This window comes from Nasonia vitripennis, chromosome 4, assembly GCF_009193385.2.
Source record: "Nasonia vitripennis strain AsymCx chromosome 4, Nvit_psr_1.1, whole genome shotgun sequence".
NCBI classification, from domain to species: Eukaryota; Metazoa; Arthropoda; class Insecta; order Hymenoptera; family Pteromalidae; genus Nasonia; species Nasonia vitripennis.
The window spans coordinates 14,912,137-14,936,037 of NC_045760.1; the positions used below are offsets into that span (position 1 = coordinate 14,912,137).

At 37.2% G+C, this 23,901-nt stretch overlaps 7 protein-coding genes across 14 annotated transcripts in view; 3 read left to right on the forward strand and 4 right to left on the reverse strand.

Moving 5' to 3' along the window:
• The window catches only part of LOC100115759 (phosphofurin acidic cluster sorting protein 2), a 41,503-nt gene extending 36,066 nt beyond the window's left edge, over positions 1-5,437 (forward strand). For both annotated transcript variants that reach the window (XM_031929602.1, XM_031929603.1), the window contains one exon: positions 293-5,437. In XM_031929602.1, coding sequence (XP_031785462.1) covers positions 293-426 — 134 coding nt within the window. In that variant the 3' untranslated portion in view covers positions 427-5,437. The remainder of the gene's footprint in view (positions 1-292) is intronic.
• A 94-nt stretch (positions 5,438-5,531) lies between these two features.
• On the reverse strand, positions 5,532-9,872 carry LOC100115720 (UPF0692 protein CG33108). Of its 4 annotated transcripts, none has more exons than XM_031929635.2 (4): positions 9,605-9,872; positions 8,042-8,424; positions 7,623-7,955; positions 5,532-7,493 (listed from the first exon to the last, which is right to left on the reverse strand). In XM_031929635.2, the coding sequence occupies exons 2-4, from the start codon at positions 8,251-8,253 to the stop codon at positions 7,292-7,294; spliced, it is 747 nt and encodes a 248-aa protein (XP_031785495.1). In that variant the 5' UTR covers positions 8,254-8,424; positions 9,605-9,872; the 3' UTR covers positions 5,532-7,291. The 4 variants fall into 4 exon arrangements, with proteins under 4 accessions (XP_031785495.1, XP_003426891.1, XP_032455743.1 ...); XM_003426843.5 differs by lacking the exon at positions 9,605-9,872 and adding an exon at positions 9,231-9,414; XM_032599852.1 differs by lacking the exon at positions 9,605-9,872 and adding an exon at positions 8,876-8,929.
• Positions 9,873-9,954: 82 nt separating this feature from the next.
• LOC100115675 (tRNA (adenine(58)-N(1))-methyltransferase catalytic subunit TRMT61A) lies at positions 9,955-12,246 on the forward strand. Its single transcript, XM_016987966.3, has 4 exons — positions 9,955-10,866; positions 10,949-11,221; positions 11,288-11,457; positions 11,547-12,246. Exons 1-4 carry the CDS (start codon positions 10,512-10,514, stop codon positions 11,688-11,690), a joined length of 942 nt encoding a protein of 313 aa, XP_016843455.1. The 5' UTR covers positions 9,955-10,511; the 3' UTR covers positions 11,691-12,246.
• Positions 11,699-14,218, reverse strand: LOC100113760 (tubulin gamma-2 chain). Its single transcript, XM_008210185.4, has 9 exons — positions 13,888-14,218; positions 13,614-13,816; positions 13,401-13,547; positions 13,198-13,334; positions 12,924-13,118; positions 12,732-12,843; positions 12,522-12,653; positions 12,251-12,433; positions 11,699-12,168 (listed from the first exon to the last, which is right to left on the reverse strand). The coding sequence occupies exons 1-9, from the start codon at positions 13,934-13,936 to the stop codon at positions 11,968-11,970; spliced, it is 1,359 nt and encodes a 452-aa protein (XP_008208407.1). The 5' UTR covers positions 13,937-14,218; the 3' UTR covers positions 11,699-11,967.
• Positions 14,219-14,324: 106 nt separating this feature from the next.
• Atp5c1 (ATP synthase, H+ transporting, mitochondrial F1 complex, gamma polypeptide 1) lies at positions 14,325-16,475 on the forward strand. Of its 2 annotated transcripts, none has more exons than NM_001172351.1 (3): positions 14,325-14,427; positions 15,194-15,737; positions 15,870-16,475. In NM_001172351.1, the coding sequence occupies exons 2-3, from the start codon at positions 15,214-15,216 to the stop codon at positions 16,234-16,236; spliced, it is 891 nt and encodes a 296-aa protein (NP_001165822.1). In that variant the 5' UTR covers positions 14,325-14,427; positions 15,194-15,213; the 3' UTR covers positions 16,237-16,475. The 2 variants fall into 2 exon arrangements, with proteins under 2 accessions (NP_001165822.1, XP_008208355.1); XM_008210133.4 differs by having other exon boundaries at positions 14,426-14,687.
• A 99-nt stretch (positions 16,476-16,574) lies between these two features.
• On the reverse strand, positions 16,575-20,462 carry LOC103316476 (transcription initiation factor IIA subunit 1). 2 transcript variants are annotated; one of them, XM_031929631.2, is made up of 7 exons: positions 20,100-20,462; positions 19,314-19,542; positions 18,838-19,236; positions 18,518-18,726; positions 18,034-18,183; positions 17,875-17,964; positions 16,575-17,803 (listed from the first exon to the last, which is right to left on the reverse strand). In XM_031929631.2, the coding sequence occupies exons 1-7, from the start codon at positions 20,121-20,123 to the stop codon at positions 17,696-17,698; spliced, it is 1,209 nt and encodes a 402-aa protein (XP_031785491.1). In that variant the 5' UTR covers positions 20,124-20,462; the 3' UTR covers positions 16,575-17,695. The 2 variants fall into 2 exon arrangements, with proteins under 2 accessions (XP_031785491.1, XP_031785490.1); XM_031929630.1 differs by lacking the exon at positions 20,100-20,462 and adding an exon at positions 20,027-20,068.
• Positions 20,463-21,286: 824 nt separating this feature from the next.
• LOC116417266 lies at positions 21,287-23,855 on the reverse strand. Of its 2 annotated transcripts, none has more exons than XM_031929638.1 (3): positions 23,730-23,855; positions 22,958-23,083; positions 21,287-22,881 (listed from the first exon to the last, which is right to left on the reverse strand). In XM_031929638.1, exons 1-3 carry the CDS (start codon positions 23,754-23,756, stop codon positions 22,696-22,698), a joined length of 339 nt encoding a protein of 112 aa, XP_031785498.1. In that variant the 5' UTR covers positions 23,757-23,855; the 3' UTR covers positions 21,287-22,695. The 2 variants fall into 2 exon arrangements, with proteins under 2 accessions (XP_031785498.1, XP_031785499.1); XM_031929639.1 differs by lacking the exon at positions 23,730-23,855 and adding an exon at positions 23,593-23,619.
• Positions 23,856-23,901: the final 46 nt, after the last annotated feature.

Genomic DNA, 23,901 nt, shown 5'->3' on the forward strand with positions numbered 1-23,901 from the left:
CGACACCTTCGCTTGAGATTTTACGCGCTGCGCATGTGGAGCATTTTCTCTCGAGTGTTTAAACATTTTTTTCGCATTGAGAAAAGCATTTTCCGCGTTTACGTCCCGCAAGCGAGATTTTTACCGCTAAAAATGAAAACCGAATGTTTGCAAAGTTTCAAGAATTTCTATTTTTCGACCGAATCGCTCGATATCGAAGCCTCCACGTGCACGCAGAGGGCCACGTGTGCACCCGAGCTCGGGCTATATATCATTTCGCTAAATCAATGTTGTCTCTGAAAACACGCTGCAGTGAGCATCGACGGCACGGAGTGGTACGGCGTCAAGTTCTTCCAGCTGTCGGCGCAGTGGCAGACGCACATCAAGAACTTCCCGATTGCGATGCTGGCCTACAACTCGCAGCAGCAGTCGCCCAGTCTCACGTGAATCCCTTTTGCCACCGTCGTCGTCGTTGTCGTCGTGTCTGGCGTTTGAGAGAAACGTAAAAAGGAAAGAAAAATATAGCGACCAGACTATGCGGGTACACTTGTTTCAGCGTGTACGTATACACACATATCCGATAACCTTCGAGTTCTTGATCTACATGTGAAAGACTCGACGTAATGATAGACGAGATATGCTCCTCGTTGGTGGACGTGTTGATTTGGCAATTTGAAGTAAATAAGATTCCGGTTGTTTGAGTGGCAGTTTCTCGTGAGCTGTAATTATTATTTTCAAACTGATGGGCACAGCAGTATTAATGTACATCTTTTTTAATTTTATGAGTGATTAAAATATTGTTGCACTGTGAGAAGAGAATGCGGAAAGACTGCGAATACGTAGATGAAGTGCTCCTGTAGAATCGTTGTTTTAAAGAAACTGCTGCTCAAACACACGAAAAACTTAACGCTTTAAGATACAGATAAAATATATGTCTAGATAATACATACAACGGACGTGTAATGAGAATTATTCTTATGATACAGTAAATATAGAAGAATCTAAACTGTCCTAAAAAACATTCAAGTATTTTACTATGATTTTCAAACATGAACTCGGCAATTACGTTGTAACGAATTCTGCATTCGAATATTTTGAATGGCATCAATTTTACACATCAGAAATTTTTAATTAATGAATTTAAAAAATGCGTACTAAAAATCTTTCTATGTACGAAGATAAATAGAAAGAGTACTTCAAATACCCAAATGATATGAAAAATATTTAAGAGCATTGTGATTTTATATTCAAGCAGAACGTGCGTAATTTCTTAAGAAACAAACTCCAATTTTGTATACTTGACTCTGTTGGTTATGGATATGTCCACTTCTGATGTGTACTTGATTCTTTTAAAGGCGAAATTTCCTAGGCGACTTTTATAAGGATATTTATGATGAATAAGACGAAGCAAAAAACAAATAGTTCTCGTCTGTAAATAGTAAGTTCTATTTGCATATCGAAAGCGGTTGAATGTACAGTCATTATCGTTAAGTTATGTTCCTAAAAACTGCGCTGCGCAGAATCAATAAGGAATCTTCTAATGTATATTTCAAATATATATGTATATTATCTATGTATATTTCCATTTTAAAAAGTTGGAAAGAGAGATATTAGGAGTCGTGCAATATTAAATAATATTGTTCTCAAAAAGCTCGATGAGTATTGTATATCCGTGCGAAGAAAGTCCAATTGAAAATGCAAGCAAAATCGTTTTTATGTTGGAGAAGTCTTTATTTTTTTTTTCATCGTTAAATGTGTCAAAAGTTTCTTACAAGTTTTTTTATTATGTATTTGGAGTGCTGTAAAAAAAAAGAAGAAAAGAAAGGACACGAACTATCCTCGGTCGTGAGAATCGCCTAAGATCGAGACACGACCTGCTTATTTCCTGTCGTTTACTTTTGATTCTGATTTTTTTTCCATTAATCATTAGTGTCCTTAGCAGCAAGTGTGAAGGCCAATTATTTATTCCGACAAATCTGTGAGACTTTACAGTAAATTAGATTTTAAGTAAGAATTAAGTATAATGCTGTTCCGAGTTATTTCTATAACCTTTTCGTCTTAGTGCGTATCTCTTTTCATTCAATTTTCTAATAGCAAATAAATATTGGAAAGTCTTGAAACCCATGATGTTTGTACAGAACATTCAAAGTACTATAGCGCGCAAGGCATCGTATACAGTGATTCTTTTTTCTTAAAAATTTCTTAGTTACGAATAAAAGAAACTAATGACTGATGTCATTAACGACTGCCTAATGCCAAATTGACACAGCGTGTCTTCATTTTTTAATAAAATTTTTTAGATAAAGATTCAATAGATTCAGAATATGTTGTAAAATGAAGCAACAGTTCTTGCCAAACCGCTAATACAATTTTACTATTCAAAACCTTGGCTCAATTATCACTTCATTAGTCCCCGATTTTTCTTAAACAATGAAGTCCTTTCTCTACGTTTGTTATGCACAAAAGAATTGACTTGTCACGGATTGATATTAGAGGAATTAATTAAAATACTATGTATAACGATTTAAACAAGTAATAGTTGTAGATACAAGTTTGCTTTTTTAACTAAGACTTTGAGCTCAATAACCTTGTCGCTTTGAACTGTGCTTGTCGAAAGACTGCATTACTTTTACTTTGTTTTCTCCTGTGTTAGGGTTACTGGATCATTATAACCAGGCGCCGCTACCTGCCATGTATTTTTACATAATACTCAGCTGTCTTGCACCAATAAACGTGAACGCATACTTGTAAGAGCAGATTTTCTTCAATATTTAATGTAATTTGTTTGCTTAGTGAATCAATTGATGATAACAAATACTTTTGATAACATTGCAAACGATACGTAAAGTGCATATAAATCTTTACAAATTTTCTTGAGAAGTCATGCAAAAGTCTACAAAAACTTGATCATTTAATTTGTTGAATTTCAATAATAGGATAAATCTGTTCAGTTCTAAGTTGTTCCGTAAATGGCTCAGCACAAAGTTTATCAACAGTGTATAATGATCGCAAGAAAGAAACGAGCATGAAACTTATGTGCACTCCATTGCACAAGATTTTCAAAGTCTATCCCAGTGTATTACAATTTATAAATAATTAAATTTCTAATCAGGAATACGCTACTGAGGTTACTTGATATAGAAATATTTGTAGTATATACACCGTAATTTTCTTAAAATTATTCATTGCGTAATGACTACTGCATGGCGGCAAAAAACATTTCAGATATGTATTGATAGATCAGATGAAGCTTTTTAGTTATAATGAAAATTACATTTGTAAATTCTTAATATAAAGACAAATATGATATAAATATGCTACGTGCTTGTAAACAATATACTGCAGTCGAGCGAGAAGATTTAAAAAAGCATATTCACACAGTTTTACAAAGTATCAGAATTGTAATTGCTTCTAAACAAGTTACTACGAATATAAAAAAATTAATTTTAACAAAAATGCGGTGTGAAAGATAGCGATTCTTCAGTAACCAAACTCGCTTATCTGAGCCTCAACCTCACGGTATTGTAAGCAGTATTTTTATTCGCAAAGGTAAAACAATCGCGATAGCGATGTGTGAACATACACGACGGTGCTCCGTTCTGTAAAAGTTCCTTGTTCCGTTTTACACTTGGGCACTGCAATAACAAGAAATATTTGTGTCCGGAAAACGAATAAGTTCAAATGAAAATAAAAAAAGTGCTCCTGTGTATCTGTACGATACATATGTATAGCTCTAATAGTCTTTCCGACTGTTCGTTAGGAGAAAAAACCATTCGTTTCGTGGTAGGTTTTCTAGAATAGCTTGAGCATTCAAATAAAAGCGTCAAAGAACAATAATATTAGCCATTTTTCTTCGCTAACCGAATTAAATCAGCAACCGAAAGAATTGTATATCATTTGTTATATATGTTTGTATGTTTGCAGGATTGTGATCAATTGTGAATAACTTCTTTTTATGATTCATCCAAATTTAATTGAAATCTGTTTCTCATTAAAGGCAATAATTAATTAAATACCTTGTGATTTTAAAGAAATAAATTTACGTATATATGAAATTATGAAGCTTTTTTTTCTTAAGAACAATTTAGTTTTATTCTTCGAATATACGATTCTAGGTCTATATTCAGATTAGAATGAGGATCGATTTTTCTAAAATTAATTTCAAGTTTTAAAATCGGGATAAAACGATTAACGAAATACTGTAGATACAAAATATTTATTTTTACGTTAATACAAAGCAAAAAAGGAAGTTTACTTTACGCATTGTCTCTTGAACAAAGAAAAATACTGTTTGTAATGAGAATGTAACGTAAAGCACCTCATGTACGCATTGTCAGAACTTCCTTTCGCATTCTAGTCACTGCAAATGACGTCTTGTCTTTCAAAAGTTCTATGAAATATCGCGAAAACTGAATGAAACCTACGAAAGAAAAGTGCGTATAGACAAGTAATAAACTAAATGAAACGAATATGTAAACGTATTAAACGAATAATAGAGACCATTCAAAGAAAAACTGACCGATAAAAATAAGCTTGTAACAATAACACTGCAGAGTGAAAAAACCGAACAGGAATTAGCAGACCGTATACTATGTTTGATCGTTTGTAATAGGACCCTAGACGTCTTCATTGTGCTTACGCAAAGATGTCCAACTGTAAATGTAACATGTATATACGATATATACGATTTAAAAAAAAACAACAATAATGTATGGCGTTCGGTGATAAAAGAGAATTCAATTAAAGTAATTGGTTTTTCTTAATTTAAAAAACGTCAGAAACTGGAAGCTGCATAAAATTTGTCTAAATTAAAAATAATTAGACTTGCTAAATACGTAATTCGAATGTACCTTTAACTGAGATATAGTGAGTGCGCGAAATTGCGGGAGGGCAGAAGTTCGTAAGCTAAGGTTAATTGAACTCTCTAATCATTGATGTAAGAAGTAATGAAATACCTATATGTGATACATACTTTCTAATATAATGTTTTAATATAAGAGGAGAAAAAGATTATTATTATTATTACGTAGGCAGTATCTCGTGATCTAACCTGGGCACATTGTTTTTATTGTATGTTAAATTGTCTAATTATCTCGATTTCATACTTATGGAAGTATTTAAAAGTTTATGATTAATTTATGACACTGACATTGTTGAATGGATTAAAATTATTAATTTTTGTTATTATTTTACGACGAATCATTATTTTCGTTTATTGTTTCTTCATTTAATCTTGACACAAGTTTTTGATTTTTATTCATTTTTTAAATACTAGTAGACCCGTCCGAGTTTAGATCACGAGACAATAAGTAAGATGCGGTTGAGTAATAAATAGATCGTAGACAATTAGTATAGTATAACGTTCTAAATTGCAGTATGAGAACAGCCATCGAATTGAAGATGATAAATATGTTGTTGATGTTTGTAAGCTTGAAATATAAGTGTAACGCCTTTTCCAGTACTGTCGTTGTTTATCCCTAGACCAGCCAATCTCTCTTTCACTCCAACTGCATTATTTTATATATAAGGAAGGTCTATAGAAATGATAACAATTTCCATATTAAGAGCCACATTTATTTAATGTTCGATGAATAAGGTCGAAGTTCGTACTTAGTTTTTTGGAGCCATTCATTTCTGTAATGATCATATTTCACGGCACTTAATAAATTACAATAAATTTTCAAGTCTCTTCATCGATTTTATTTGGTTAAAGCCGTTTGGTAAATATTTTAAAAATGAATGACAATGCTTTGACTATATAATATACATTACGTATCATTAAAATAACTAATCGAGATAAAAAATGCAAGATTCTTTTAACAATTCGAAGCAGATATTTCAAACAATCTCGCGTTTTTAACTGTATGCATCAACAATTCGCATATGAAGCGCAGTTTGATGTTTATTAGGACCAACGATTTTTTATTAAAAAAACAGCATCTATTTATCATTATAAGATTTAAAAGCGCACAGTGATGTAAATCGTAAATAATTCACGGTAATAACGTATCTCGAATACCTTCTAATTGTGGTAATAACTACATTTGTTTTCTTATAAAACTTTGAGCCTTTTCAACCTTATCTCACGGATAAATAATATGCACCTGGCAAAAAGAGAAAAGAAAATAACGCTTTAACGTACATAACAAAAGATATTATGACCAAAAGAATCATAATAAAATACATAAATAATATAGCTTTATCTATACGTGTAACGGTAAACGTGTTCCGTTGACATGCTGCTTAATTGATTTTTTCTTTAGGAAAAAGAGTATAACGACCGCGAATTCTTTAATTATCCCTAGCTACTACGTTTAATTACTCAACTCTGTCTTTGTTAATCCTTACCGTTTATATACGGTTGTTGCGCGCAATTGTCGTTAGTCTCATCGATAAGGCGAAGCGTCAACGCGTCCACGATGCTTCGCAAGTAATATTATATATTCTTTAGTTAGTTATATTATTTTGTTTCTTTTTCTTTCATGTATCACAGTGACAGACATTGAACCGATTTAGGAAATCATTAATTCATGTTACGGTGAATAACCGCGAGACAGCGGAGAAGAAACAATTAAAAAATGTACAACGGTTATTTACATTGCAGCTGCCGAGAGTTCGCATAGATTTGCGTTTTCGCAAAAGTGTCTTTTATTTTTTTCGTTATATATATACATGTGCAGACTGCGACGAAAATAAAGACGCAAAGTATGCTTTTTATATCGTTATTTGATTTTTTTTTTTCACAATATCAAATTCAAGTAACTGAGACTACCAAATGACTAATATCAGTAGCCTTCGTCTTTCACTGTGATATCGATTGCCCTAATACTTACCCTCGTAACTATTTAGAGAGTTCCATTGAAAACGACAGAGGCTTACATATTTCCGAAGCACACTGGTTTGAAACGCTACATACATATAAATGCGAAATCGCGAAGTAAATAAATTGATCAAATACAATTGATGTAATGAATACGTAAGTAAATAATATCATATTAATACTTGATTTAAAGATGAACAGAATAAATCTCTGTACCTCATCGACTTTGTTCCAAAATTTTAAAATACGTCCAAGCTTAATTGCCAAGACTTTTTCAAAACTAGACGATAAAATATAATAAATAAATTATAAATATATAAATAGCTATATAAATAAATATCAGACCAATTCTCCTAATAACAGTTTACAGCACCAATAAAAATATCCATTTTTCGAACAGCGGTAAATATTTATGGTGTGTATCGTTCTCAATGGAAGATCCTCGATGATGCGCAATCACCTCGTACGTCCAGCCCTGCTGCAGTCAATCTTTCAGACGTACGGATGCAGAGCAAGGGCGCGACCGCGAAGACCTCTTTGACCACCCACGCCGCCTTTTGGTATGACATAGCCACCCGCATGTCGAGCTGTGCCTTCCTCCTCTAGGTTACCGTTGCTCTCGAGGAGGTCACGCAATGGCCAGCAAGCCAAGTGTCGAGATTTGCCATGACGTGCCAGCACGTGATAGCCTTGTCTGTAAAATTAAATAAATATGACCGTTGCTTTGGTAATTAATCCTACGAGTTTTGATGCTCATATAATATTTTACTCTTATCGGAAAGCATAACATGAATGGTAAAAACTTTAAAAAGGATTGATCTACCTGGAAGAAATAAGGCCAACGAGTAATGCCCAATGCGATTTGTGACCACGTTTCAGGCATGGAGCATGATTAAAATCTGAATCGTATGGGATCAAAATCATGGCACCATGTGCAAGTGCATGAGTTAGAGTATCTGGACAGGTTTGCAAGTCCACAAGAATATCAGGCCTGTGATCTGGCAAATGTTCAGCTGCAAGTGTGCCCATAAAGTCTACGCTATAAACTTCTCCGTGCTGAGTAAATCCACGAACTCTAGCCTCTGCTAAGAGTTGTCCCACAGAGACTGGCTTGGTGTATTCTTGTGAGGCCATTGCAAGTGCAACCAAACCACATCTATTAATCATCAAAAGTAATAAGCATATTTTATTTAAACTTTATTGAATAGAAGCTGTTGTAAAATAATTAAAAACTGTACTTACTGAGGTCCGTCTTGAAGAATTGGTTCCACCTGACAGAAATATGTAACCTCCGCATCTTTCAGTTCATTTCTGGCTATTAATTTTTCTATTTCTGCTTCTGCCGAAGTCAGTGTAATCTTTGCCCATGGTGGAAGACTATCACCATCATTATCTGTTTTATCGCAGGATGGTGCCTCTGGCAAATTTGGAGGTGGTGGAGGTGGTGCAGGCATTTCTTGTGTGTGGATGTTGAGGTCTAGCTCTTTCTCTTAGACTGAAATAGTATTCCAAAAATAAATTCCCTGTATATCAATAAACAATACTACGCGCTGATGATTCTTTCAACTTGTAAAATAGCCATGCAGAATCTTCTTGTATAAATTTAGGTACTCTCCCGTATCCTCCTGAAATCAAAAGTTATTCTGACATGAAATTTTTATAATACATTTGTTCTATTTGGAGTAGTTGAAAACTAAAAAAAGTTAGGTGGGTTTAAAAATATTCAAATGAAACACAATTCTTTAAAAAATAGCTACTAATCTTGGAACAAGCAATGATCCTAACAATAAATACCGAAGCGCGCAAAACATAGCCGAGTGAAATCAAATATCTCGGTAGCCAGACTTCTGTTAAAAAATAGTTTCCAAAGCCAACTCTCGGAGCCACTGTTACACAGAGAACAGATACCTAACAATGGAAATCTAGAGCAGTGAGTATATAGGAGGACATGCAGTACAGTGCTATCTCGCGACGTCTTTCTTTCGAGAGGCCTTGGGCAACGGCAGAGGAATCAATTGCGAAAAGGAAAGAGGGAACAGTGGATATTCCGATAATGAGAAGTGCACAAATTATTACGCGAAATTATGAAACGCACGATGCGGACGAGGCGACTCAAGGCCTCGCAGACTACTTATGCCGTAAGCGTGAATGGGCGTTATTCGCGAGACATGGCTCCTTTTTTTTCTCTGTAACTCGCGCACACATGCGAAAAAGAACACACAGCGAAAAGCGCATGGCACTGATCGGGTTTCTGTAGAGTTCCGGATTTTTTTCGAAAAAGCAGCACTTGATAGTCATTATCCCCTTTATTTGGTCTTTATTTTATTACTTAACAGAGGAGTAGTTGATGATAGAGGAAAAGTCGATATGTCCGGAAAGGCGAATTTCATCGATTACCTAACGCCGAATATGGGGCGTAAAATATACTTACAACAAACTCTTTTCGCGGCACATAGTATAATTATAGGCCGAATCGGTCACAGGAGTATACGCGCACAGCGATGATGTGCAATAATTATACCACGTACACAATGAGAGACGCAGCAGAGACAAGGGAGAGAAGTATTGACAAACACACGAATCTGGTCGCGCGGTCGGATTCGACTTTTCCTTCTCCCCCGCGCTATAGTATATTATGGTCGGGTCGTAGTACGGTTTAAAAATAGCGTAGAGTCGCGAGCGTTTGCCCTTTTTCTTCTCCCGATGTAAGTACAATGTAATTATTATTGACGCGATCGAGAAGCATCCTGGACGAAAAAATGCATATGGCAAACAGTGTATTATTATGACAGTTGATCTACTAACACTCTTATATCTCCTTCTCCGCAAAGAGACGAGCCTCGACTGTTACCAATATATAAGACTACAGCACCTTCGTCGATGTCCCGCACCGAATCAATCAATCCGCGAATTTCTATCTCCCTCTACTTATATATGTACAGAAAACAAAGCAGGGACTTTCCAGAGGCACACACGCGAGCAGCAGGAGATCAGAGGACGTAACTCTGACTCATCGCCGCGACAACAGTCATTATGTAATTTCGGCCTGCCCGTGGCTGCGACTCGCAACTGACTGACAGCCTGGAAGCGCCGCTGCCTCGAGAAAATGCAACAGCACGTGCGCCGGACTTTTAACGATCGACTGCACTGCCTGCCTTCGTCTGCTAGACTATACTGAAGGGTAGAATGTAATCAAAAGTAAAGGCTTAAAAATTTGATGTGACTAAATTTTACTTACAGATAAACTTTGAATGATTTAGGTGTATTACAATTAAAACGTTTTTCTCATTCTGAATATAGCTTGTATACCTGAACAGGATCTTTTACTTTACATATTTAAACATGGCGCTATAAGTCGTGCGCATGCGTATAGATTCATAACACTGTTGCCGCTTAAATTTTTAGAAAAATATCTCAGTTTTTTATGCATTTTATGAATATAAAAAAAAATTGGATGATTGATTTTATAGTTTTAAAATCGATTAACAGAAATCAATCCGAACATTTGCAACAGACCTTGAATTTATTTAAAATTTGAAATAGGTTATGTTTTTCAATTTGACAACAGTGGACGTTGAAAATCCACGTGTGTCAACTGCAGTGTGCGGTGTGCGGCATGCGACTCCTATTTTGCATTCGGAGCACCAATTTGTTCACTATTTTTCAATTAGTTTTTTATTTGTAAATATTTGACAAACGCATATGTGTAAACATGAGTTTCAAAAGTAACAAAGAATTCATCGAGAAAGGAGATGTCGTGACACTGTATATAAATCCAAATAACATGCACCAAATAGAAGTGAAAGAAAAAATTAAAAACAAAAAGGGCGAACTCGTCGATAACGTCTTCCAAACAACTTACGGAGCTTTAAAAGTGATAAGCCTCGTAGGAACAAAATATGGCTCCAAAGTTAATCTTTCGAAAGGATGGGCTTATGTTTTGCAACCAACTCCAGAATTGTGGACACTGACTCTTCCTCACCGTACTCAAATAATCTATACACCTGACATCAGTCTCATTATATATTTATTAGATTTAGCTCCTGGAAGTATTGTTATTGAAACAGGTGCTTATTTGTATCATAAATTTATTTTGTATGTATGCTATGCCTGTGCTAAAAGTTGTTTCAACTCTTTATATTGTAAAAGGAACTGGAAGTGGATCATTGTCACACTCGCTAATAAGGACTATCAGGCCAAATGGTCACTTGCACACGTTTGACTTTCATGAGCAGCGGGTTTTATTGGCTCAAGAAGAATTCAAGAGTCATGGTATAGATGAATTTGTTACTGTTAGGCATAGGGATGTTTGCACAGAAGGATTTGGAGATGAACTTGAGCACAAGGCTGATGCTGTTTTCTTGGATTTGCCACATCCATGGTTGACAATAGATTTTGCTGTTAAATCATTGAAAAAGAAAGGTATGAACAAAAACTTTTTAAAACTCAAATACAATTTAGAATTATATTCATACAATATACTTGTAGGTGGAAGACTGTGTTCTTTTTCTCCATGTATTGAACAAGTTCAACGAACGTGCACAAAATTGTCATCAGCAGGATTCATAGGAATAGAAACTTTCGAATGTTTACAAAGGGAGTTGACTGTTCAACAAAAGAATTTAAACATTTTAGATTTAGCAAGTTTTAAAACTAAGGTATGACCATATTTTTCGTCAAATTGTTACAATTTAAAAATTTTATTTATAGAGAAGGTTAAAAATTAATTTGAATCATTTTCTCACAGACTGATGAACCTGTAAAGAAATTTGAGGACCCTCCTGCTAAATTGATGACAGTGGCTCATCCATCATCTACTCCAGGTCATACTGGATTCATAACAATTGCCACTTTACCACCAGAATTTGTCAGAATTGTTGATGAAAGATAATCTTACACTTTTTATATTTTATAAAAATCATAGTAAAAATTAATGAAGCTTTTATTTTTTTAAACGTGATGAAGAATTTAAGTTATCTACAGACTATTAGAAAAAAGTTAAACTACTTTGTTAATTGCAATTTTACCTTTTTATACAAAAGACGATTAAGCGAATTTTTTTTTTGTTATAATATAACAAATGGAGTGTCATGGACCAAATTGAAAAATATGAGAACTATAAAGATTTAAAGTAATTAACTGCTTTTGCAGCATTTCAATACAAATTTTTAGTCCGTTTTGTTTGGACTCCATGTTAAATAATCTGATCTTGTGGCAGCTTGATATTCTTTTACTAAGTAATCCACGACTTCTCGCGAGTTGTCCAGTTCATCTAGATTGTCTTCAAACATTTTCTCTTTTCTGAATTGCTCCAAGAAAGCTTCTCTTTTTCGAAGTTTGTCGTACTGTTGTAAAGCGCGATCAAACAGCTGAAAAATAAAATTATTTCAAATTTTAATATGGTTCAGAACCATTCTACCGAAAATAAAGTTGTTTTTAAAGATTACTAACCGATGAAATGTTTGTATGGTTGGCTAACATAAGACCTGATACTCTATGAGTACTTTGAATATAAGGAGATTTCCTTGACAGTGCAACTTGAATACTAGCAGGTCCCCAAGGGATAAACTGGGCTAGTTTTCTTTCTCTTATTCTTTGCAATGATTTATGAACTTGTGTTGGGTCTACTTCACCCTATTAAATAAACAAATTCAACGATAAAATTCAAGGTCCAATGTTAATTTAGACATTGAAGTTATTAGACTTGAAGCCATAGACTTACTTGAATAATATTTAAAATAGAGATATAACAATGAGCTGCATTTCTATCTAACGCTGTAGAAACCATCATATTTTTTGGCTGCAATAAACGACGCATAACGTCCAATACTGAAGTTTTTCGAACAGATGCACCCTACCAGCCAAAATACAAAATTAAATTAGTAATTAGAATAATAATAATGCACTATTATCTTTTTGTTTGAAAATCTACCTCTTGATCTGTTGTCAGAGGGGTATAACCAGTCATTAAAAAGTGTAACCTTGGTGTGGGAATTAATGGTGCAATTAAACCAACTAAGTCGTTATTCATGTATGATGGATATCTATAAACATAAAATTAAAGCATACAAATCTGTAAAAACGTATTTTCTTTTTGTAAAATAAAATTTGAGTAGTGCCGTACCTAAGAGTAGTTGTACTGACAGACATAATTGTAGAGACTAGTTTATTGATTTGAGTAAAACTAGGATTTTGAATGTGTAGTCTATCAGAAGCTATTCTGTTTAATGCAGTATTATCTAGAACTACAACACAATCAGCACACTGCGTTAACCTCTTCAGAGTTAACAGAGAATTGTAAGGTTGCACAACAACATCACTGAAACCAAGGTTGTCATTAAAAATATACTAAACATTAAGTGAGTTTAAAACTTTGTTAAAAAAATTGCATATTATACCTTATTTCATCTTGATTTGGAAATACACTATAAGTTTCAATTAACTTTTTTGGAAACCTGTCCGCTAGAGATTCTAACATAAAAGATCCCATGCCAGAACCAGTACCTCCAGCAATTGAATGGCACAAAACAAATCCCTAAAAGTAAAAAGATTGAAATTTACATTGGCTTATATGAATGTTAACAACCAACTTTATATATACCTCTAAACTATCACTTCCATCAGCCTCTCTATCAAGGATGTCAAAGATTTCCTCTTGCAACTTTTCACCTTGATGATAACCGGAAGCCCAATTGTTTCCAGCACCACCACCGTGTTTTGACAGGTAGATATTTTCAGGATTGTATAACTAAAGAAAGAAAACAAATTATAACAGTTGTTTTGCAAATATAAAATACAAGCTATCTTTGACAACCTTAGAGTAAGGAGAATTCATGATAGTGTGTATAACTCTGGGTTCCAAATCCAAGAGCACAGCTCTGGGAATGTAATGTTCATCGTCCGATTGGTAGAAAAAGACATCCTTTCTGTCAGTGCCCTCCGTAGCGTAGTCTTCTAATATTCCTTCAGGACTTATCCCGTGCTCTGCACAGAGCCTCTTCCAGAACTCAAAGCCAACTACAAGCATAAAATGTAGAGTATCAAATCAAGTGAAAGAAGATTCTCAACGAGTAAAGAGAGTAACTTACTTTGGTTACCGCATTGGCCCAGTTGCAGAGTTATCATTTCACACGGCATTTTGGCTATATCTCCGTTCAGCAGCTATACAAAGAAGGAACCCAAAGCGGCTTTGGAGTCTCACCCACCGTGTCGGCGCAATATTATCAATCTGCTCTCTTTATTAACGAGCCGATACCTCGTTACATCCTCGCGTTCATCGGGGTCACTCGCAAAAATTCAAACGCCCGACGAAGGGAGATTTTAACCGGTAGCCATCATCTCATCCCATATCATGCACACATACGCAATAGGACGAACGTAAATACACGGAGCGCGCGCGCAAAACAAAAAGGAGCAATAAATATACATATATAACACACAGCATAACTAGCGCCACCTGCTTCCCTTGCGACCGGCGGAGCCAAGACTACTTTATCGACTCGGTCGCGCGGTCGTCGTCGTCGTCCGCAGTCCCTGGCTCAGCTCTTCTGCCTCGTTCATCATCTGGGCAGCGCACGAGATTTCCCGACTTCTGAGTTCCGATCCGTGTGCGTTCGATTGAGGCGGTGGTGAGTGCGACGACTGTTCTTTTTATTACACTTGGAATTTCTCCTTGTCCCCAACCGGAGTCCCTCCCACGATTTTTCGCACGGAGCAAGAGGGCACGTCGCTGGTACTTCGCTCTCGACGAGAGCTCTCGCCGCGATTACATAAAAGGAACCATAGCTCGGCTGCTCTCCCGCTCTGTTCTCGCGCAGCACCTTTCTGCACGAGCTCCGGTTGTCCGCTCCGTTTTGTTGTCCCTTTCGCGATATTCAACTCACGGATAGTAAGTAATAATAGACGGGAGTGGATGTGCTCGGCCCTTAACTGCGCTCTCGGTATAGATCTACTTGTGCGGTGTACATATATACATATACATATAGTTATAACTTGACGTTGCTGCCGCGACTGTTATCATTGAACTTAGTTCTCTTTGCTAAGGGTCATATGTGTTTTGGTCTTGGGGTAGCATTCTAAAAGTTTGGATTTCTAATCTTTTTGTAATCCAAACCATCCCTTTGTCGCGCTTAATTTCATGTTACCTACTGTCATATAAGATTGAGTGCAGTTTCCATGTACCACTTACCTTGGACTTGGTATCCACCGCCTTATTCCTGAATTAAATTTACTATGCTTATGGGTGATTTTATGTTTCAATGATGAACCAATTATTCATTTTCATTTAAAATATTTGATGGCACAATACTTATTCTTTATAAAGCAAGCTTCAATTATAGTTAGAATCAGCAGCGGCTTATTCAATACCAGCAACTAAGTACATTTTTGTTACAGGGACCGGTTAAGCAATAATCATGCTTCGACAAGGAACGAATTTGTTGGTGCTGGCTGCCCAGCAGCCACAGACTCAGCAGCGTGGTATGGCCACATTGAAGGCCATCTCTATTCGTTTGAAGTCGGTAAAGAACATCCAGAAAATCACACAATCCATGAAGATGGTGTCAGCAGCTAAGTACAACAGAGCTGAGCGAGACCTGAAGCAAGCACGACCCCTTGGTCAGGGAGCTAAAATTTTCTACGAACAGGCCGAGATTACGGCTCCAGAAGGTGAACCCAAGAAGTTGATGATTGCTGTAACTAGCGATCGTGGTCTTTGTGGTGCTGTCCACACTGGTGTGTCCAGAAACATCCGTGATGCACTGTTGGCAAACCCTGCTGACCGGGAAAACACAAAAATTGTTTGCATTGGAGAGAAATCTCGCGCCATTCTGCAACGCCTGTTTGCTAAGAACATTCTGTTTGTTGCATCCGAAATGGGTCGCAAACCCCCTACTTTCAACGATGCTGCCAAAGTAGCTATTGAAGTTATGAACAGTGGGTAAGTGTATAAAGATTTTTATCACAATTGCACTGATATAACAAAATTAAAAGATGAAAGTTCTTCTGTTTCATTTTGAGAAATGAACTTTAAATTTAAAAAGATTCTAATGACAATCCCTGTGTTATCCAGGTACACGTATGGATCTGGTAAGATCATCTACAATAGGTTCAGGTCTGTTGTGTCTTACGTAATTGACCAACTGCCACTCTTCGACAAGGGCTCCGTTGTTTCTGCACCAAAGTTATCTGTTTATGATTCGTTAGATGAAGAAGTAATTCAAAGCTACCTTGAATTTTCTCTTGCATCTATGCTCTTTTACTCAATGAAGGAGGGAGCATGCAGTGAACAATCCAGCAGAATGACAGCTATGGACAATGCCAGCAAGAATGCAGGAGAGATGATTGACAAACTTACTCTCACCTTCAACCGTACTAGACAAGCTGTCATCACTAGAGAGCTTATCGAAATTATCTCTGGAGCTGCTGCATTGGATTAAGAAGTTTCAAAGAAATTTCATTAGCAGCTCATTATTAGAATGTCAAATCTGTCACGCGAAGAAAATGGTGAAGAAAATGTTCTTGACTGCTTTCTGCAGCCTACTCCATCTATGAGTTGCAAAGCAGTTTTAAGGAATATTGTACATTCGGTAACCTATTTCAGTAAATGCCATTTACAAGTCTTTTTCTTTCATGTAAGTTGAAGGCATGGCTCTTAATAAATTGAAATACACGTTAATTTATTGTTTTTTTTTTATGTGGACCATTTCCAGTTTATAATAGACATGTAGGTTTTTTTATAAATAGTTATGGAATAGTGGATAGTAAAAAATTCATCTTATGATAATAACAATATAAGACACATTTATTTATCAGATATTTGCACAATTTTTCAAACTCGCCTATTTTTTCATTCCCTCTTTAAATCATGTATGTACACACATCCATTACATTCTCAGCGAGACGAAAATTGGAATCAACATAATATATGTATACAGATAACGCTAAAAGTTCTTACTCGTTCAAATGGAAACTTCATCCCACCCACCGTGCTTTTGAGAAAAAAACGAATTCATAATTTAAAAAAAAATGACTTGTCAAATTGACAAAACTAAAACAAACATTAAGAAAAATTCAAAACTAGAGAAGGCACTTGTGCCCTTGAATGTTATTTATTGTTAAATATATCGAACTTCTAGAAGAAAATTTTATGCTAACTGTACAAAAAAACAAAGATGTTCATTTTAGAATGTCAAATTCAAGGATTTTTAAATTTAAAAATGTATCCAAACTTCTTAATACAAACACGTACACGTTGCATTATTTATATTTACATTACTTTCATTTTTTACTTTTGTATTTACAAACGTAATTTCAATATCCGATTTTTTGCAAACAAGTTTAACTTTATTGCAATATCGTGTACAAGCCACATTTAGATTTAAATTTTTCGTATAAGGAACAACTTTTAAAATCCTTGTATCATTCTTCAAAAATTGTATTTAAACATCTTTGTATCGTTACATATCTTCGTATAGTTACTGTAGTTTTTTTATCGCTTTGGAAAAAATAATTGATTGTTCCGAATTTTTTCGTCTCCTTTACTTGAGGGTAATATTTAGGTTGGACATCTTTCCCTCATATACGCATAGTAGTAAACAATTAAAAATTGATTTTTTTTTAAAGAATAAAATACAATATGAATCATCTTATAGATTCGGAGAATTGTACTGTATCCAAGTAGAAAATCAGTATCAGTCACCTAAACAAAGAATCAAATACTTGCTTTTGCACGAGATAAAAAAAACCAATGTAACATAAGTTATTTTGTATAATGATCACCAAAACAACTCGCAAAAGCGTAGTTTAAACACTACGGAGTTGTTTTACAGTCCATTGTATACAGCAGTAATCGATTATAAAAGGTTTTTCTGCATCAACACTGCATATAATATTTTTTCACCATTCAGCATCTCCATTGGCTTTTTGGAAAACAAAGTCCTTGCCACCTAAATTCATAATACCATCTTTTAAGTAGAATTTCCACTTGTTTCTGCTCCTTGTAATCTGAAATGTTATATTTTTATAATAGTCTCGTAAATATTTAGTTTCAACAATATTATTTCATTTCTTCATACCTTATCATATTGACAAACTACAACATTGTCGGTATCAAAAAGATCGGCAGGATCATCATCAGTTACGTCGTCTTCTGAACACAGTGGCTCCTACAAAATGTCAAAATTATAGGTAAAAATGATAAAAATCACTGCAATATTTTCAATCAAAATACTAACTTCTTCTCTTGCACTAGGGTCTTCCTGCTCTTCTTCTTCTTTTTCTTCATCAAGATCTTCATCGTCGTCATTCTCTTCTTCCTCCTCATCGTCGTCGTCATCAGACGAATCTCCTACAGCTCCATCCAATTGAGCAATATTTCCTTGTTGCTGAAATATATAAATAACATATTGTAGAAACATCATTATTCACAAATATGCACAAATATCGTTTATAGCACAGTGTGGCTAAAATCCGCTGTTAAGTCACGCCTATCTGTGACTAAAGTAGTCCTTTTTTGCACCGTATTTATCACACTCGCTATGCTCGTGCGCTAATCTCACGGTGCAAAAAAGGACTACTTTAGTCACGAATAGGCGAGACTTGCGGACTTTAGCAGTCTGCGCTATAAAATTTTATACGATACTCTTGACTTAAAAAGGAACCATTTAAGTCACACGTATCGTAATGTACTATTTATTTCCACTTTCAAGAACTGTTTACCTGTCCTTGTATGAGCTGTTGCTGCATAATATTGTTTGCTCCCTGAGATACAACCTGGACAGGATGAGCAACAGGTACTGGTGTAAAACCAGGTAAACCTTCAAATGTTTGATTGACATGTTGTTGCAATAAAGATGTTGCAATGTGGACAGGCAATGTGATTGCAGTTGTGATGATAGGACCCGTGAAAATTGCGTGCAACTGATTGCCTAAAATTGATATTGTATTATTTTTAACAATTAGTCGCATTTTTTAAATGCTCATATATGCTTCAAATGTACAGGTGTACATGTACTATGAAGCTTCAAATATTTTATTACCTTGAATGGCTGAAGCAGGAACGTGAACAGTAACCAATCTTTCAGGTAGATTTTGATGAACAGGTAACTTAATTTGTATAGAAACTTGTTTCTCTATCACTGGAGCTGGTTGATTAATGACTTGCTGTTGTTGAGTAATAGTTTGATGCTGCTGCACTGGCTGTTGGACCTGCTGCTGTATAGGAATACCCTGCATATGTTGAACATGCTGCACCTGCTGCATCTGTTGAGGTTGGGGCTGTTGTGATTGATGTGGCATTTGGGATTGAATTTGTTGGGGTTGCACATGCGTAGGCTGAGGTTGTGGCTGTTGAACCTGTGGTTGAGGTAATATTGGCTCTTTTGCCTGAGCTTGTTGCTGAGCACCGGAATGTGCATTCGAGTTGGCATTAGAATTCCCTTCAAAATATTGCACAGATTAGTTTAAAGTTTGTTAGTTCAATGAGATGAGAAAATAAATGTAACATCTTTCTTACTTTTGGAGCCACCTTTATTAGCCGCAGAATAAGTTTTAACTGAACTACTCATATGAGGTGGCTGTGGCTCTGGAGGATCAATAATTGGTTCGACAGCTTTGCTGGACATTAACTTGTTTTCCCATATTTGTTTAAGTTCCTGAAGCACTTGCTCGTCGACACCCTCGTCCAAAAAAGCCTCTCGAACTCCAGCTATCACATCTTCGATAACTGTGTTGTACAGCCTCATCTGAAATAGATAATTCAGTCTGTACCAAAAAAGTGCATTGAAAATCAACACAGGAAACAACACTACACAAGAAGATAGCCCCTTGATCAGATGCAAAATCATCGCTGGCAATGAAAATAGTCATACTCATAAAGCTTTAATGAAAAGTAACAAATGCAACAGGGCTTGTATGGAGTAGAGGCCTTGTTCGGCGTGCTCTCTCAACCTTAAACCCCTTGCAAGTATCGCGTTTAAATTTAAACCGCACGCGCCGTGGCAGAGGAAGAGACTAAATTTTACGCGTAAGTGTCCGAGAAGAAGCTTCATGATCATGCTGCAGCGCCAGAAAAAAAAGCTGATAAGCGCTGTCGCCATCGGCGTAAACCTGCACGTCTTCCTCTCGAGGAAAGTATGATGATGCATAAGCAGGCGGATAGTACATTATGTACGCTCTCGTCTCTTTCTCTAGAAAATGCTATCTCGAGGCCATAGGGGGTACACACACCGTCGGGAAGTTACAGGCAAGGCTCATTGTCTGGGAAATGCTGTTACTTAGCTTCCTCGGCTCTGTTACTCACCACGCTCGTCTGACTGAGGGCCATATTGCCGACAGTGGAAAATTATCTGGCCTGCGTGTCGTCGTTGTCGTCGTGCTCAACGGCAGCTATAGGTACAATCTGTCTCTGTGCGGCTCGTCGTCGTCGGATGTCGGGAAGCCGCTACAGCCGAAGAGAGGAAGAATCGTGCCGTGAGGAAAGAAGGGTATATAAGTGCACACAACGACGATGTGCGCGCGCGGCGCTCGGAAGAAGAGAGTGAGAGAGCGGCCGCTGTGTCTCTCCTCGTCGGTGCGACTCACGAGCTCTCTTTTATACTTTCGCGAGGGCCCCAACCCAAATAACCGTTGCAGCCTGCAGCTCTTCTATCTGTGTGCGCGCGTGTGTGTATATATATATATATATATATATATATATATATATATATATATATATATATGTATATATATGTGTGAGCGTGGCGCTGCTGTGCTGCCGTCCGCGATTCGCCGAATGCCCGAATGTCGACCTGTCTCATGTCAGAACAACGTTTGGTAGTAGTGGTAGCCGCGCATAAACGCCCGACCGAGCCCGATGGAATACTACTGCGGGCTGCACAACTACATTAGTAGTATAAGCGGCGCCGTGTCGGTCGTGTGCGGGTGCGACAAGGACGGACAAGTATAGGTTCAGTGTGTGCGTCATTCGAGAAACTTGTGTTAGTGCATGTTGGACGAGACTTGGAGTACGTGGTTTGGGTAGATACGAATGCTTCGTGCTCTTCTCGCAGCAAGCGGCAAACGGTAAGTACTAACTCAGCACAGTGGCCCGGTTGCCCGCTCTTCCGTTATATTACGGTTCTCGTCTTTTGTGAGAATTTGACGAGAAAAAAGTGAGAGCGCGCGCTTTTTTACGCTCCTATAATAAGATAATACTTATATGTGGGCTGTTGGGAGATTTTCACGAGGGACCCCGGAAGATGATTCGATAGAGCAGAGATTTTTGGCGCGAATTAGTCCATTTTTAGGTTAAACAAGCGACTTTTTTGCGAATAGAAGGTCCGCAAACGCAGGGTGACACCAACAACGTCGCATTATGTGGTAATAAGCGGTTTGGAGTATTAATTAATATTTTATTTAATATATTTGCATTATATTACAATAATCACCATAACAATGCAGAACAAACATTATACGTGTGGTATATTATAATGTATAGAACACTTGGAATTATATTGTCATTAAATTTTACTAATATAATGTTTAAGTCGAAATTGCTAATTAAAGTTTAACAATATATTTTAAAAAGTATACATCGTCGTGTTCGCTATTATATATATATATATATATATATATATATATAATTATTAAGTCTTTGAAGAGCTCAACAGATTTCATTAGTTTTTTTGTTGTTAAATTTCTAACAAGTTTGATTTAATTTTTCCCAAAAAGTCCTTATTTTATGCAGAATCGAACTTATCGCGTTATCGATGGTCCTAATTTTTCGTCAACTTTCTCCTTCTCATTGTATACACCTATACGTAAAATAATTTCAATTAAATTTTCTAACGACTGTTTTCCACTGTCCAACATAACATGTAACAATCGTTTTTACGATCTAAATATCGTGTAAATGTGCATTAAAAAAAGTAAGCACCTGGTGATCACGCCTTTTAATGAAACTGCCCGTCCTTTTCGGAATAATGTCATGCACATCCCGAATAATCGTAAAAAAGGCTCTCTGAACTTGGTTTTCAACAACGTTACAAAAACAAACAACCAACGTACTATATCGTTGTATATATTGTCGTTTTCCCGAATAACTTATTCCCCTATAACGTTATATAGTTTCGACACTGTAATTGCATATTAGAGCAAAAAGTTCGTGTTTGTGCGAAGAAAAACATTAGATTATAAAAGATTGAACAAATTTGTTTCCCCTCGAATTGTGTGCCGATGTTAGAATGGCAGCTTATGATGACCCGGTCACAGCCGGGAAAAGAAGATGCGCATCACAACTATAGAATATAACATACCTAATATCGCGCGGAGCAATCCTAACCGTCCTGATGATTGAAAGAGTTTGGCGTAGTTACCATATCCAATACGATCTAATATAATCTGATAAGTGTCTTGCAAGACTGCAAAATCGACCAACTTTCGACTAATCTATAGCTTATATTCGTAACAGTATAATAAAATACTTTAAAAGTAAATCACAAATTCTCAAAGGCGTAACGATTCCTATGATCGAACTCGAATGAGCGCAGTATATAGATGCATAGCATTGAGTACTTATACGATATATAATTATACGTAAATTCAACAAGAATGTCAACTGCTTTGTTTTTATACATGAACATGTCGCGACATGCGTCCACTTGGACCAGAGCTGAGATATGTCGCAGTCCGAGCCGCGTATAATATTATAATATAGAGGTGTACCGAGAACAAGTAGAACAAGTCGCGGGGTGGTAAGACATCAGCGCTTTTACGCGCATTAAATTAATTTCCTCCCCATAAGCAATGCAGCGACTCGGATAGCAACATCAGTCAGCTCCAAAGGTTGGACGGCCCCGATGGCGTGTGATGCATCTAACATTATATATTATCATAGACTCGCTGATGTAGAATGCGGTTTATTTGTCAACGGGATCCAAGGCAAGGGATGTCGCGGGTTGGGTCCAGATGTATCCGGTCCTCGTCATACTGCAGTGAGCGTCGTAGTAGCGTCCGGGCGCCCGGCAGTAGGAGTAACGCGGACAGCGGCAGCGGAACTTGCTGTGGAACTCCTCCTTGCACACCTCGTTCCACCAGCAGGTTCTCTGGCGTTTGTTTTTTGTTTTTAACCGACTGCTCGGTATTAGATTTTGAAAGAGAGACTTGCGTGCTTTAACTCACCTCGGCCAAGTAGCCCCTGACACTCTGGTCGCTGTAGTTTCTCTTGGCGATGGCGTGGCGACTCGCCGACTCTGCCTTTCCGTTCACGTAGACCAGGACCAGTAGGAGGCACAGAGCCAATTTCACCTGAAAAATAAAATCAAAGTTTGATCATTCGATTACGCATTTACGACCATTGAGAGTACAGCCAAACTCGGTCCTCCCTCAACGAGAACCGCTCGCGCGCTGTTAAACTCGCTCGTAAAAATAATAAGTAGGAGCTTTTTACGGGACGTTAAAGCTTCGCAAGCTTCCATCCAAGTGTCCCTACTTATCGGATGCCACGCCTATGACACACACACACACACACACACACACACACACACACGCACACGAGAGGCACTCGACCGATCACCTGTGGCACATTTAACAAGCAAGTCTATAGCCCACGGATTATCCGCGCGGTCCACGAGTAGCCGTAAGTACGCCGTTAAAAGAGAGAGCAACAGCTGCTCCCTCACAGCCTTCCAGTCATCCGCAGGCAGCTGTATCTTGACGCGAATCCCATCGGCAACAGATCAGAGAGTCCAATACGAGACCATACAGGTCCTGCAACCGTGCGTCGGACGCGCAGGTTTGTTTGTTTATACACTCACACGTGGGGGCATGACGTATCGTACAAAGGTTCAACGATATACAGACGACGCGAGCGCGTACTTAACCACGAGTATGACGCGTATGTGCACACCAGGAGACGAAAATCGAAAGGGCGGGGACGAGGGAAGACACTTACGTGGTGCCGCATGCTGATCAGCTGCATCACAGGCCCAGCGGCGATCACGTCGACACTTATTCGGCGGACGTGCACGCGATATTATCGAGTGAAAAGGGGTAGGAAGAGGGAGAGTAATAGAGCGCTCGGGCATGCGCCTCTCGCGGGGGGCTTTCCGCAATGTGCGGATTTC